Raw genomic sequence first — 16,470 nt, forward strand, 5'->3', positions numbered from 1 at the left:
CTGCTGCCTCAGCTCCTTTGTCTCCTGTCTCAGTTCCCTTCCCTGTAGTGCAACCTGGTGCTTTTCCAAGCAGTACATAGGACAGCCTGTTTCTTCCTCTCCTACACTGGCAAAGTGTAACAGTAGGGTTTGTAGGGAGATTCCTTGCTGTGAAGTATTTCTTATTTTTGTAAAATAACGACAGTGTGTTTAGTACACTGTATTACTATGTATATAGTTTATTCACTTAAATACATTCTTCCAGGCTTGGGAGAGAGGAGTGTTTGTGTCATTTGCAGGTCTTTCTAGTTTTTCTGCATTGTTATATTTGCTTATATATTAATTGCAGCTTCGGAGACTCTGAACCACTCCCCAAACACCCTCTGAATTAGCAAATTTCTACATTTAACTTCATTTTCTTCCTATTTTGATATTTGCTTCTTGCAGGCTTCTAGAGTTTCTTTTTTTATTCCAGAAGTTCTCAAACTCCTTTTTGTTTTCCCTTTTCCTCCCCAGTTTGGCTCATGATATGAACCTAAACAGATCTTTCACAGACTTCTCTCTCACAATTTATATTCGGTGAAAACTTTCCCACTCCTTCCTTCGCCTTCCTCTCTGCTCAACACTTTCTCTTTTTTTTTTTTCTTTTTTAATCTGGGGGTCAGTTTAGTTTTTCTTTTGCAAAAATATGGTACTGATTTTAATTTTAAATCACAGCTCTACTTTACTTCTGATTATGCACTTGGGTTAAAATCTGTTCAATTTTTTCCCCTCTGGTTTCAGCATGGGTGGCATGTGCATCCATGGGGAGAAGGCAACACTTCTACTGAGCAGCTCACTTCTGCCTTCCTTCATTACTGCCTTACATGTCTCTTAAGGTACGAGCTGCATTGGAAAAGCAAGTGTACTGCAAACCGCCAGATATAACTGCTGCAGTCTCCCTTTGCTTTGTTTTCGAGTTCATGCCTGAGTGTTTAAACTGCTAATCAGTGTCACTGATTTGTACGTGTTCTTTGTTGATTCAGGCATGTCATCACTGAGTTAGTCCTTTCGAGAAAAGTTGTTTGAAACACCTCTAATGTTCTTTCTAATGCCTCCACCTGGAGTGTGGACATAGCAGCCTAGAGATTCACCCCTAGGCTCCCTCACCTATTTCTGCCTGCAGGTGCTCCCCTGGCTGTACTTGCTGAATTTTCTGTGTTCTCCAACTGCACCCTAGGCAGCCTGTAGCATCAACAACGTGCACCAAGCTATCTAATTGCTTAGGAAAAACTTGTCTCCTTCCACTGATGTTCATTAAGGTGAAATCAGGCCATTTTCTCCAACAGCGGCACTTCTGTTGTCATTCCTCCAGCTTGTCTTACAGCAGTACAGGCATTATTCTGTTCAGTGTGACTGCAATATGAGTTACAGAGCAAGATTTTTATAGTAAAATCTGCCACACTGACTTGGTGTGGGCAAACATCCCCATACGCCATGCGTGCTGTGGACAAACAGACCCCAAACCACTGGGCTGGCTGTGCCAGAGGGCATCTGGTGTGATCCAGGCAGTGCTTCCCTACCATGGGCAAACACCACATCTTCCAGTCCTGTAACACTTCCTTTTTGTAAATATATTCACATACACGTTTTGCACTGATGCCTCCTGTTTCCTGAGCAGAACTGTGTCAGCAGCAAAAAGCATTCGTGCTTATGCCTGGTGATTTCTATCTTATCTCTCAATAAACATTGTGTTCTGGAAAGTGGAATTTGGGAAGGCTGAAGCTCGTGGCAAATTCAACAAATTAATTTTCCATGAATATTTCTCTGAATGGGAAGGATGCTGAACATCCCCAAGGATACCGTCAGGATTTTCAAAAGCAAAGCCTTTATTCTCATTTGAAACCAATCTCATTTTTGAAAGGTCAAGATAATTTTAGTTGGATTTCAGTAACCCCAAGATGAAATAAAAGTTGAAGTCTTAGATTGAAATAAGCATCACAGTTGAATCAAAAATTAATTTATTTTGACTTCCGCTGCTTTCCATTTTTTTTAAATTTTATTTCTAAACCATCTTCTGATTCCATCTTCTTCTTTGGTTCACCTGACATTCTTGGTCCCATACTCAAGAACCAAGGATTGTGAGAATGCTTTGAAGCTGGCACCGTTACCACAGTGAATTTGATTTGGAAAAACCCATTTGTATGGCTGCCGTAGCTCCCACGCTCTGTCCCAAAGTCATGTGTAGGCGAATGCTGACATAACCAATAATGTGAGCATCGATCCCCTTGCTGCTTACGCCATCCTTGCAGCAGGCAATCAATTCTGAAGCACTTGCCATTCTGTCAGCATTGACGCACTTCTTGCAGAGTGACAGTCACAGTTTACAGTCATTGGTTTCTGCCCTCAGGGTGAGTCTGCAGCGGGTGACCTCTACTTCCTCCCCAGCTCACGTTGCACTGCCTCACCTTCCACTGAGGATCATTACGATACTCTGCAGGCACGAAGTAGCCACAAGAGTGTATGGATAGCTACTGCATCTTCCAGGTGACAAAAGCAAGGTCAGGCAGGACTTGTGCTGTAGTTTATGCTTCTAGAGTAAAAAGGGAACATAAACCCTGTTGGTGTGAAATAAACATGGAGATCTCCATTCTGACCAAGGTTTGCACTATGACTACTTGGCCCGGTGGTCCTTGAGCGAGTGCAGTCTCATGGGAGCTGACACAGGGCATGACATCCCTGTTTGTTCATGGGAGGCCGTTAGTCCAGATAGCTGTCTCCACTCAGCCTCCCACGCACACCTTTATTTCCGCTGCAGTTTCAGGATGTGAGGATGGGACACAGAGATAAATACCTCCCAAACTTCAGGTCGCACTTCTGCCCAAATCTGCACACACTACTTGATGCAGTAAAGTGGAAAACATGGGCCAGCAGGATATCTGCTTCATTTTAACAGTGTTTTTAAAGTGGAAACAACAGCCTCTCTTCACCAGCCTTCTCCACCAGCAACTTTTAAGTTCCTCTCCTGTTTAAGAGCCCAGATGCTACAAATGACTGCATCTGATGCTTCTCACCCAAGCTGACTTTCAAATAGTGTTGACTCATTTTAGGAGCTTCATGGCGTTGTGAGCAAATAGGGCAAATGCCTCTGGGAGCTGCTGTTGAGAGTACATTTAAACACCAGTAAGCCAAAGAGGGGAAAAATGCAGTGGCATTTCCTACTCAGTGCCACTGGCCTGGGAAAGCGCTCTGCTCTCTGTGATCTTTGTCTGACTTTTTCCTGCCTCTCGTGCATTCCTGCACTACATAAAAGGATCACCATTTCCAATTTCTAATTGTGTGCAGGATTACTGTGTGCGTATAAAAAGACTAATCAGGTTGGATATTAGGAAAAATTTCTTCTCAGAAAGAGTGGTGCTGCAATGGCACAGGCTGCCCAGGGAGGTGGTGCAGTCACCATCTCTGGAGGTGTTCAAGAACCGTGTGGATGTGGCACTGAGGGACACGATTAGTGGGCACGGTGGGGATGGGCTGTTGGTTGGTCTGGGTGATCTTAGGGATCTTTTCCAACCTTAATGGTTCTGTAATTCTATGAAATTGGGACATCTAGGACTGTGTATTTTGCACACTCGACTCACCTGTTTGAGCCTAGTAATGTGTTTACATCTTTCAGATAGTTTTTTAAAACCGAATGACCTTAAGCTAGGAAAAACAGGCTCTGCCAGGCTTCGCCATCCGCAGTAAAAATAACAAAGTAAATAACCAGGAAGTCTCTTAACTCTTAATGGAATAACAGCTCGGTGACTGATTTTAGTTATCAGATTACACTCTGAAAATAACTTATGCGCTATACTTGCAATTGGCTGCAAAAGAAAAAGAATATAGTGTGTGCTAATTTTAGCAAATAAGATTAGAGTTAATGTTTAATCCCCGAGACCTTCTTCAGGCTGTGGAACAAAAAATAGCAGCAGTTAACTGTCACTAATCTTATCTCCTATTTCTAGCATGTGTTTGATTATATAAGTTGGAGTGTTAGGAACATGCTGGCCAAGTGAGGCAGTTCGTAGTTTGTTTTCTGCATCCTTGGGCTTATCAGTCAAACTTGAGGGCTGGGATGGATTTAAGCAGTCTGCACAGATGCCTCTATACTGCACGAGCAAGGATAAACTGTTAACAAAATGGGTACCACAATAGGGCCACTGCATAGCAGTGTGTAACTAATGGATTTATTTCCGCTTCCACAAGAAATGATCACATTTCTCATATGCTTCTGCCCAATTGTTTTAAATTAATACTCAATTTGGGATTTGATATTCAGCATGGGAGGTTTGATTCAATTTTTGTTTCTTCGTTCCCTACAAAATGGCTTAGTAATTAAATCGATGTCTGGAGATTCAAAATGTGAGTTTTCTAACTGTTTTTAGGTGCCTGATGATGAATTTAACCTGAAAATCACAGTACTAAAAATATAATCCATAATCCTACAAGTAGCTTGCATGCTTCACAGAACACCCATCAGTATTTCTATTGATTTCAACAAGACTACTCCAATGCACAAAGATAATCATCTGCACGTGCACCGCTCAGTCGGGATTTCCGCATTCTAAGCACATCCAAAGGTCTGGCCATCTCATTCACCATGATGTGGTGGGATTTAGCAGCTAATGTGCTGCAGAACTTACTGTAACCTGAGGGGTAGAGGGAACTCTGCCCTCCCACCTCACCACCAACGAGCCTGCTCTTTGAAAGGGAGAAAGAGTTCTTTGAGATTGCCCCACATACTCTTTATTTTAAAATAAACTATTTTACATACATTTGCTGTTGAACTTTGATGCTGTTTTCTAGAATGTTGTTGGCAATGTGCCCTCACTAACACAGAAACCAGGTCCAGAAAAAGCATATTGAATTGTCAAAGCCCACCTCACCAGAAGAAGGCTGTGCTTTGTTAGCTTTGGTTTGCTTTTACTCAGACATACAGTATCCATCCTCTTTCCTGGAAAGCATTCCAAGATCTCACTGAATTCACCATTAGGTTCAGAGTCAGGAGAACTTCCTGAAATTTTCACTTCTTCAGTTTCTTCTCCTTGTAGTCAGCAAAACCACCCCACAGCAAACTAGACAGTTCTCTGTTCTTGGTGGTGGTGTGCATCAGATTACTGTAAACCTTATCTTGCTGCATTTTAGATACCGTCTTGCCAAGTTTTAAATTCCTACATGTTTACAGTGATCTTTCCTTTCCCTTAGTCACTTCTCTCCTCTTTAAATTGAACTCACATTTGCTGGCATTTTGCTGGGGCTGACCTGATCCAGATGCAGCATTTCATACAGTTGCCCTTCAGACGCAGGGTTACCAGACACCCTCATTTCCCTTAGAAACATCGCTGCTTTTCTCCCCTCCCCATAAGAAATGTTGTCTGTGCAGAATTGGAGGATTTTGTCTGTTTGTCTGGGATTTTGAGACATCTGGCAGTCTGGGCCGTTGGTTAATGAGTATGCACTAATGAACTCTGCAGCACACAGGGAGTCCAGCCCATCCACAGGAATGTCAGACTGATATACGCTCTATATTTGCATCTGCAGTGCTGCCTTCCTTACTAGCCTTCCTTATCACTGACTCTCATCTAAGCTTCTTATTCTGTGATGGTGATCAATGTTGTTTTCCTTGAATTAGCCAGTTTTTTGGTTTTTTTTAACTGCTTTAACACCAACTACAGAAGATGTGGAGACAAAGAGTCTAACAGCTTTGCAACTTTTTCTCCAGAAGGAAAAAGCATTACTCAGAATTCATAGAGGAAACATCATGAGAGATGAAGGAGGAAAATAAGGGAAGGAAGATTTCCTCACAAGGAGGTTTTAAGTAGAGTCTGGCAATAATCTCTCAAAGGAAGTAGTGGAAGTCTGATTGCTTAAATCAATTAAAACTAAACAGAGCATCACACTGTACAGGGCCCTGTAAGGAGGAAGCAGCGTTGGGCTGAACTAAAACAGGTTTTGTATGCTTGTTTTCTACAAGGCTGCTGTCTAGATTTTGCTGGTAAATTCAATATGGCTAATGCTGATTAACCACCCTCTTGATGGTGATTATCACTGCATTCTTTCCAGCCCTTTCCTCAGTATCATGAACTCGTGAGGGCGTGGACATACAAAAACATCTTCCCTCCTTCACATCTTCTTCACATGCTTCAGGTGCACAAGAGAAGTCCTCTTCTGGGCTGGTTTGAAAGATAAGGGAAGCAAGCCTCTGAGAAGCTCAGATCTTTGCTTTGCTCTTCTTGATTTGTGTTTCTTGTTTTTTGTTCTTCTGGTTTGTGTGTACACGTTGCTTTTTCTGTGCCTGTTTCTTGCAGCCCGTCAAGTCCATATAAATGTTGCAATAGAAGTAGGTAGAGATAGGAATAATGGAAATGTTCGGAGGGCAGGGAAGCAGAATCTCAGTGTATGAGCTTGGACAAGGTGCTCTGTGGAGACTCCCACAAATTGACCTGTCTACTTAGACATTAATTTGCATGGAAAATAAGGTTCAATAGCAAATAAACTCTGGATATTTGGCATCTTACTTATGGTAGAGGAAAAAATACAGATTATTGCTGACATTTGTTTTACCCATCCAGAAAAGGTTGCTTTCATATGTAAATAGAGACGTATATCAGAGAAATTGTCTATTTCCTTTTTGAAACATAGATCAAGTTGGTTTCGTACATTGTTTTCACTGGGATGCATCAGTCAGGTCAAATCACATTAAAAGCCCGCTCTCACCTCCTCCGTCAGAGATGTGTGATTGTGATCTATGCAGCTTTGAAGCCTCTCCTGTAAATGTGTGGAGGCTATGGCTGCATGCCCACACCTCTGCTGATGCTCTCCTGGCAAAGGAGCCAAAAGTGGGCAGTTGCAAGGCTGAGGAGTTATGATGGGGACCCACCATGGAGGCCAGATCAATGCTTAGCTTCAATCTACAGAGATTGTGCTGCATTAAAACACTTACCAGTGACCTTTAGAAGCATTCACTATCAAAGTTATTGCTTGGGTAGTTTCAAGCATTGGCACTTGAGAAATTCCTCCCCAGGGGCATTGAGAAGCACTGGTCCTTGGAAGGAAGCTTTCCTCCTCTGGTTCTGACTGCTGTTGGAGGGAGGAGAGTCGTGTCACTGAGTAAGATCTCAGCAGCCGGAATGAAGGTGCATGCTGGACCAGCATCCTCACCCTCCTACACCTGAGGCATCTGCACAGCTGGCGGGGAGACTAATAGGTGGCCTAGTGTTCTGTCACTAACGTGTCCAGCACAGAGTAGCTGTAAATCTGTCCTGCTGCTGTTTGTTATCACACTGCTTTAATGGGCGCGAAAACCTGAGTCAGCGCTGAGATGGCCTTGCTCTGGAGTGCAGTGAGTCACCCTCGGGCTCTGCAGCCAGGGGAGGCAGGTGGCCCAGCACAGAAAATGCTTTTAATTTGCTTTGCAGTCATTCCACCTAGTGGCCAAGAGACACCACTGCCAGGAGAACTGGCTTTGTGCTCCACAGTCTCTGCTGTGCGAAAGGGACTCAATAAAACCCAGCTGGTATTTACGGCTGCTCCTAGGGACCCACACTGCTACTGAGTTTATGAAAGGCGTAGTAACACTGAAGATCTTATCAAAGAAATACTGTGAGTAGCTCATTAAGTTTCTGAGCAATTTTGTTAATCATACTGCATAGATAAAATGCAGATAGGCCTTTAGTGAGCTGATAATCTAACAAATAGGCAGAAACTGTAACACTGATAAGGCAGAGATCAGTTTAATAGCCAGCTGTAAATCTAGGCAGTTCTGAACCAGAGGCATATTGTAAAACAGAAATGTGCAAGTGTGTAAGTGTGTGCATGAAAATGTGCTGTTTCTTAAAATAGCAGATAGAGCAGTAATATTATGTAAGGAAGAGCTATTGGGAGCAGTTTTAGAGGTGTTTTAAAATATTTTTCTCTCCATCAAAGTCTGCACCATTTGTGGTGTCTTCATAATCCAGCATCACAAGTACAGATGTGTGAATAACAAAGGCTTGTTTCTGGAAGTCAGGATTTTCAGTCAAGATCTGTGAGCTCTACCACTGGTCCTCAGGCAGTGTAAGGAATTTATAGGCTTTTCATTGGGATGAACCTTATTATTCACTCAGATTTATGCTGTTTGTGAAATAAGACCATCACAAATGCCTCACTGAGCTCTGGCACAGCGGACTCAAAACCATCCTCCGTGCAGGAGGAAATACAAATTTTTGGGTGGCAGAGCAATTCTGTTACATACTGATTATGATTTTCAAGCAAGAGAGGGAATGTGATATTCCAGTCTGCATATGTTTTGCATTAAATAGCATTTAGGAGCAGGGAATGGAAGCTCAGTGTCTCCCTTCACGGAGCAGCTCTAGCAGTGACTGTGCAGCATCCTTCTCACTCTCTGCACTGCTCAGCAGTGTTAATTCCATTGGAAGAAAATTGAGTTGTGGTCTCTCAAATCTCAACTTAGTGATCCAATCACTGAATCTACTTCTTGTGGAGACGCCTTAATCCTTGATTGTGAGCCCTGGTGTTTAAGTACCCTCTCACTGGGTTTTTCAGCTACCTTTGTCTCCTGCCCCCAGGGAAAAAAATGCAACAGAAGTCTGTGCCAATGCACGGATGGTCAAAAATGAACAATATGTATAGTTTACTACATGACTTAGCAAGTCATTTGCTTGTTACCTGTGAAGACATCATTGTAAACAGAGCTAGAGGGAGAAAGCGCATATGTTTTATATGTGACATTATGTAAATATAGTGTAGATGGTATAATGAGAAAAAAGGACAAGTAATGGTGCATAACTCAGACACATAAACTCGTGCAAACAGTTGTTATTCTTTCTACAAAGAAAATGATGGAAAATTATGTACTAAGGTGAGACTTAGAGCAATTTGCATTATTTGAATTTTGAGTATGGATTGCTTTCCTGTCAGCTGTACCTTAGGCTCACTAAAATCAGAAACAGTATGAGAAGAAACAGTCTCCATAGGATGGAGAAAAGGGCTATGCAGTCAGCTTTTAACTGGTATTTATTCTGTAGTGGCTTGCGGAAAATTTAGGGGAAGAAAAAGGGAATTTGTCTATAATATTAAATGTTTCCTTTCCAGAACACCTTTGGGATTTAAATAGTGTTTTATGTTTGAAATTACTGTTCACCGGAGCTTCCATCAGGGCAGAAGAATCAAGCTTGAATTGTTACTTTGATGGTAGTATGCTGCATCACAGTGAAAACAAGATCCATCCAAGAATTAGCAGTTTGCACACTAGTCTGTTTTTTCGATCTTTTTTTGCAGCAGAAGCTTAGTTCACAAGTCTTTGAGTTATTTGAGCAAAACAGTGATGTAGAGAAGCAAAATAAAAGCGGTTGTGTTCGTTCCTGGATGTAGTGTCACTGCTGACCTGACAGAAGAATAACTGGTACCGTGCAGTATTGATTTCTGAATGTTAGGACTGTTAGGTTATCTAACTGCATAATGAAGGACTTGGGATGATAGCAAGAGCTGATGGTAATGCTGGCAATTTCCCTCTTTTTTCTGCAGGTCACTGTCAGGGGATTTGGTCCATTGCTACAGTTCGCCTACACTGCTAAGCTGTTACTCAGCAGAGAAAACATCCAGGAGGTCATCCACTGTGCTGAGTTCCTGCGCATGCACAACCTGGAGGACTCCTGCTTCAGCTTCCTTCAGACGCAACTGCTGAACAACGAAGATGGCCTGTTCCTGTGCAAAAAAGATACCACTTGTCAGCGCATGCATGATGAGGAAAACTCAGATGGAGATGAGGAGGAGACAATGGAATCGGAGACGTCAAAAATATCTTGCCCAAGAGAGAGAATGCACCAAGAGCCCTTCAATTTTGAAACCACCGTTGCTGGAGCAGACAAAGGAGAAGGGATTCTGCCCAACTCTGACATGCTGAGAGACAGCAAGGACAATTTGGACAAAGATGCAGTAACACGGTACCCCAGATACAAGAAATACCAGCTTGCTTGTACCAAGAATGTCTACAACACATCACACATCAGTACCTCAGGTTTTGCAAGCACATTCAGTGAAGAGAGCTCTGGAAACGGCCTCAAATCAGGACTTGCTATGGGGCAGATAAAAAGTGAGCCTCAGAATGAAGAGAATGATGAAGAAAGCATCACGCTTTGCCTGTCTGGAGATGAACCTGACATCAGGGATAAAGAAGGGGATGTTGAAATGGACAGGAAACAGCCAAGCCCCACTTGCGTCGACAGGCCAAAAAGTGGGTCTTCTCCTTCTTGCTTGCGGTCTTTCTTCAACAGAACGAAAAGCATAGATTTGGTTGGCTTCCCCAGCACTTCCCAACAGCACTTTGGCAGGAGTCCAGCGTGCCCTTTTGAAAAAGGGACAACTCAGGGTGACCACAAAACTGATTACATCCCTTTCACAGGGAACTACGGACAGTCCCATGCCATGCAGAAGGATGCTTCCAACTTCACGGTGGGATCGCCGCTCAGGGGGCCCGGCTTTGAAACTCTCTGTAAGCAAGAGGGGGAACTGGACAGGAGGAGTGTTATATTCTCTTCAAACGCTTGTGACCAAGTAAACACTTCGGTGCATTCATATTCTGGTGTGAGCAGCTTGGACAAAGACCTCACTGAGACTGTGCCAAAGGGTCTGTGGGCTGGCGGTAGCCAGTCTCTCCCCAGCTCTCAGACCTATTCCCACAGCGGACTGACAGCTGATCACTTGTCAGGAAGGATGCGGCCGAACACCAGCTGTCCAGTGCCAATTAAAGTTTGCCCTCGCTCGCCTCCTTTAGAGACCAGAACGAGGACCTCCAGCTCGTGCTCTTCCTACTCATATGCAGAGGATGGCAGCGGCGGCTCTCCCTGCAGCCTACGTCTGTGTGAGCTCTCCTCTTCCCCTTGCTCCCAAGGCCCCCGATTCCTGGCGCCCGAGCACCAGGAGCCCGGTGTGGTGGGAGATGGATTGTACAACCCAGTTCGAGCCCAGATTAAATGTGAGCCATCCTATGGAACAAACTCCAGCGATGAGTCTGGGTCATTCTCAGAAGCAGACAGTGAATCATGTCCTGTGCAAGACAGAGGGCATGAGGTAGGGATTTAAGATAAGTACATATGTGACAATCGTTGTGGCCTTATTTTCTCCAATGACTTGCCATTTCCCCAGCACTTCCTTTGTTTATAGAGGCAAAGAGTAACTTCCATTTTTTCCCTGTCAGCTGAGCGCTCATGGTTAACTTTGTGTAAGTAGGTCTGTTTGACTTCCGAGATGCCCATGGCTTATCAGAATTTAGGTATTGAGCAAACCCAAACTGCTGAATGATGACAGTGAGTCAGTGTGCTGAGGAGTGCTGGCAGTGTCCTTTTCCGCCTCCTCCCTTACCCACGTGCATGACACCAAGCACCATTCTTCATTCCGAGCTTGCCAAGGTGGTTCCAGCAGCCCACAGTGACTCCACTTTGGTTGTGAGCCCACTGAGTTACGTTTGTAAACTGCATGCACTGGAGAGCATCTCAGTGAAACTGTGTGTCTAGCTTCTCCAATAACACTAAAATACTCCACTGAGAGCTTGTGCTTCAGTGTGGGAAGCAGTGAGTGTTTGTTCGGGGGTTCGTGTGCAGTGACTGGCAGGTGCAGAACCAGGTGGGCTTAGCTGGGATGGGGGTGAAAAGAGTGAACTTCAGCTTATCCTTCAGTCTTTATTCTCATTGCATCCCAGGCTCTGGAAGATACCTTTCAGATAGATGTGTGTGATACCTTTACTAAGGTGTTCTGCTTAGCTCTAAGGAAGGGCTGAGCAGCCTGGTGACCTCTGGTGCCCTCATCTCTGCCATGCAGTACCGGTAATTTGCAGCCAGCTCTTGTTTGTCCCTGTTTGCTGAGCTGGGGGCATGCAGAGGGGAGAGGAATCTCCTTGGAAGGTTGTCTGGGATCTTCTGTGTAGGACCTTGCTCAGGAGGCCCTACGGCAGCTATGCAGGACTGCTCTGCTCAGAAATACCAAGGTTATTTGCAGTCTGACACTCTCTGAAGTGCTGCGTTTAGGAGGGGTGAAAAAGAGCAAGGAGTGGGATTAAGGAGGGCATCGGATTTCCACCCATGTGTGCTGCTTGCTCAGCAGGGGCTAATGCACAGCAGGATACAGTGAAGAGAGCAGGAAGTGAGCCTTTTGGGGTTTGATGACTAATTAGCTGTCATAATTGGCTAATTGTGTGGAGATGCTGCTGCAGAAGTGAGCCTGGAAGAGTCAAATGAGAAGGATATAGGGGACTATTGGTTGTTCCCAATAATAGTAAGCATATGTGTGCAGGAGAGCATGGCTGAAAGGAGGAGCAATCCCAAGAGCAGCAAGGGAGCAGGCTGCAGGGTCTCGGTGTGCCCTGGTAGACAGATGTGCTGGGTTGTGGGCAGGCCTGGCAGGGCTTTACTCCACTCCTGGTTTTGCTGTTCATTTTTCCTCCTAGGAAGGTTTTCTGCACTGTACTGAGCAAGTTTTCTCCCTGGGACTGTTGATAATGCTTTTTTTTTTTCTCTTCAGGACATGGTGATTTGAAGTATGGTGACGAAATTAATGCTTTCTGAGGTAGTACTGCATTACCCAGAGTAAGCCACTAGTAAACAGATCACACCAATCCTGCCATTATAATACTAGGAAATACACACTGTGCTCTGAAATAGGCTGCATTTGAATCCTTCTCCACTTACAGAGCTGTTGGTTTGACCTTGCTGTCCTAACAACCTCCCAGAGTGCTCCCTTGCCACTTGCCTTAGAGTGTTTGATGGGCTTTTCTTCACCAAAATCTGATAGGTGGAGGCAATGCACGGGCTGACTGCTGCAGGTGGGCTTTTGTTCTGCTCGATCGGAGCAAAGCTGATGGACTCTGACCCCGGGTTATCTCAGCAAGTTGCTAAGTTGGAATTTGGACCTTGTTGGTCTTGATTTGAGTCTCAGAGTGCTGCTGATGCCAGAATTAATGTCACAAAACATCACTTGCTGGTGTATTGATCAGGTGAGAAGTAGGTGAAAGGTTTCTACTCGCTGCTCTTTTTTAGGGCACTCTCACTGGTAGACCAGTGCCCTAGAGGAACAGATGCTCCAGGCGTTCAGCGCCAAAAATATGATTTGGAGAGGGATGTGACTTCAGTGTGGGTGAATGTGTCCTAACTCTGTATCTGGTCCCAAATGGGTATACAGACCACAGTCGCTAGTATCAGAAGAGCACCACTGGTAAATGCTCTCCAGATTGTCTTTGCCTTTCATTTTTCTTCCTGTTACAGGAGGCACCCTGGGGGTTCTGAGAATTCTCTTTCTTAACACTTGTGATGGAAGAAGCATGTGCAATTTGTAGTGTTCTAATCTCAATATTACAGAAGCACAGGACCTGAACTGATATCTAGGCTGCTGGGACTTTACAGAAATGCTTAAGAGTTTGTCTTTTCACCCAGATCCTTCAGCCTCCAGCAGTTGTTAAAAATCAATTATTGGAATACAGTACTAGAGAGAAGACTCTGCTTTGCAGATAGGTTCTGACAACCCTGCTCAAAATAGCAACAACAAAACAATAGGGCCTGGAATAATGAACTGTTGAGAAGGAAGTAGTCTGTCACTCTGTTAACCTAGTTAGGAACAGAAACAGCCACTAACCTACTTTTCTTGATAGTCATTTTCCTCAAAAATTATGTCTGTGGTTTTTTTTTTTTTTTCCTGCTGGAAAACTTGTAAAAAATAATATACTCCTAAACCAGTTAAAAAGAAATCTCAGCTCAGTCTAGTTTGATGAGCAAGTTTCCTTAGGAAAAGGATAAACATGGGTAGGACGAGGTAAGAGATTGAGTTTTCCAAGTATCGCTACCTAGAGAATTGCATTCAATGTGTCTTTCATTTATATTTCAAAAGAATTTCCCGCTTGGGTTACTGACTCACTTTTCAAAGGAAATTTTCATAAAGGCAGAGCTAATGCAATTGGACCACTGAGGGTACTGTAAGCAAATGACCTTTGGTGAGAGTCCAGGACCATCCTTGCTAAATGACAGGCAGCAGCCCTTTCCCTGCTTGCCTAGTGATGGTTAGCAATGCTGTAAGCCTGAGTCTCAGAAAAGGGGGGGAAAACAAATAAACCAAAATTGCTCTGCCAGAAATCTGCTGGTGCTGAGCTGCCCGTGTTGAGTCTTGTGGGTGTTCTCCTGAGCAAAACCCAGAGCAGCATCAGCAGAGCGCTGGGAGTTGTGCTTGGTGACATCTGGATAAATGGAGCCTCATCAAACATCTCTCTTGCAAGATGACCTCCATGGCAGTTTTGTTTCCTTTCCTCTTGGTAGTTGTGGTGTCCATGCAGGAAGCAGAGAATTATTGCCTTACAACACTGAGAGTTTTCCATTACAAATCTGAAATTTCAGGAAGGTCCTTTCAAACACATTTAACCCCCTGCATTATTTCATTGTAGCCTAAAATCAATTCTGTTATGCCCTGAGCTGAAACCCTTGCTGGAGCTCCTGAAGTGCTCTTTCCATTGATTTTTTTTTTTTCTGCAAAAGCAGATTTTTTAGAGGAGCGCTGCACTTCATTTCATCACCTGATCTGTCCTGCTTTATTGTACCTATCTTCGTCAGGGGCTGCAGACTACCCCTCTCTCAGAAGGGCCTTGTCATGGGCAGGGGGTGCGTTGTCCCACCCATGATAAGGATGAAGCTGAGGACATTGTAAGCAGTGAACAGGAGGAGGCCAGCACAGCATTTTAAGCACACCAACAAGATGGGATCTGAACAGAAGCCCAAGTCATGGGCTAAAGAATGAGAACTCCTGGCTCTTCAGTTAAAGCCTTTAGCCAGGGCACCATCCCCTTCTTCCAGCTCTCTGAGGCAGGTAGCAAATCAAAAAGTTGCCCAGGCTGCCTCTTCAGAGTTCCCAGTAGTGTCCATTCAGGGAGCATTACTGACCCTGACCCCTCATGGACTCAGGTGAGGCTGTAGTTGCCCCAGGGAAGGACATGACCATCAGTCATGCTGTGCCAGATAGGGCAGGCTCTCTGCTCTGGGCCCCCACAGCCCTGCCAGGTGAGGCATTTTCAGACCCCATTTGTTAGCACTGCACTAGTTCTTTGCTGCCTGTGCTCACCACTCTCTAGCAAGTCCACTGCCATCCCAGTGGCTGCTATTTGAAGAGAGCTGTTTTGAAGGCTTCACCTATGCCTGTAAGCAGCAGGGTGAGCAGAGTAGTGGAAGTACACCCTGCCTGTGCTCCTATTGCACAAAATGGGGTCAGTTAGATTAGGTGGGTCCCTTTTCTCTGGGACCACAAGTGGTGCCTCAAGTAGCACATAGGTAGCCAAGCCCCAGAAACACAGATGAACTCACTTCAGTTTCTGTCTTGGGCTGAATTTCTTCCTGAGTGTTTGTGGAAGAATGACTTGCATACTAACGAAGACATGAGGGAAAACACCAGTAAGCTGTTGAGCTCGTCTGTGTGGAGCAGATTGTCTCTCTCTACATCAGAAAGTATTGCTGTGATTCAGCCCCTGTGTTAAATAGCTTGGGTGAGTCCTGAGAGCTTTCTAAGGGCTGGGCAATTTCAAGTGTCAGAGGCTTTCAATAGTTCTGGCTTTCCATGTAAGAGCATTAAGGCAACGGCTTTGCTTCTTACAACTCTAGAGCAAATGACCAAGATTTTCAACCACTTGTGAAGGTCTAGGTGGTTCCGCTGAATTCTACCTTACTATGCCCGGTACATACTGATTATCTTATGTATAATGTATGAAACATTTTATTTACTGTAATGTTAAGCTAGGCTTATGAAGTTCAGTATCTTCACCAGCACTTGGCAGCTCAAGGAAGACACTGTTGAAATTTAAATATAAAGTGAAAAAGTTAATGTAATCATGAGATAAGGAAATTCCCAATTATCTTATGTAAGTTAATAGAGGGCCTCAGTGTTTTCCTTTATTCCCAAGAAAAGGGGGTGAGGAACAGCTGCAGGGACTAGTACAGTATGGAGCAGCACAGCACTCATGGCGCATGATCTAAGCTGGCACTAACTAGTGAAGCCTGAATGAATTAATTGGTTATAGATGGGCCTTGCGTTTGCTGAGTCAGTGGCTGTCATTGCCTGTCAAGAGCAATGGTGTTACTTAGCCATTCTGTGGTGTAATGACATTTCCACTGGATGACCCCAGGAACGACCGACCTATTAGTCTCACCTCTGTGCCACGAAAGATCATGGAACAGATCCTCCTGAAAGCTATGCTAAGGCACGTGGAAGACATGGAGGTCATACAGGAGAACCAGCATGGCTTCACCAAGGGCAAATCCTGTTTGACCAACCTAGTGGTCTTTTATGATGGTGTCACAGCATCAATGGACAAGGGAAGAGCCACTGATGTCATCTATCTGGACTTCAGTAAGGCCTTTGACACAGTACCCCACAACATCCTTCTCTCCAGATTGGAAAGATATGGATTTGATGGGTGGACTGTTCAGTGGACGAAGAACTGTCTGCAAG

At 44.4% G+C, this 16,470-nt stretch overlaps 1 protein-coding gene across 10 annotated transcripts in view; it reads left to right on the forward strand.

The window, feature by feature from the left end:
• BACH2 (BTB domain and CNC homolog 2) overlaps positions 1 to 16,470 on the forward strand; it is a 185,224-nt gene that overhangs the window by 153,341 nt on the left and 15,413 nt on the right. For all 10 annotated transcript variants that reach the window (XM_021389602.1, XM_021389604.1, XM_021389600.1 and 7 more), the window contains one exon: positions 9,523 to 11,067. In XM_021389602.1, coding sequence (XP_021245277.1) covers positions 9,523 to 11,067 — 1,545 coding nt within the window. The remainder of the gene's footprint in view (positions 1 to 9,522; positions 11,068 to 16,470) is intronic.

This window comes from Numida meleagris, chromosome 3 (genome assembly GCF_002078875.1).
Source record: "Numida meleagris isolate 19003 breed g44 Domestic line chromosome 3, NumMel1.0, whole genome shotgun sequence".
Lineage (NCBI taxonomy): Eukaryota > Metazoa > Chordata > Aves > Galliformes > Numididae > Numida > Numida meleagris.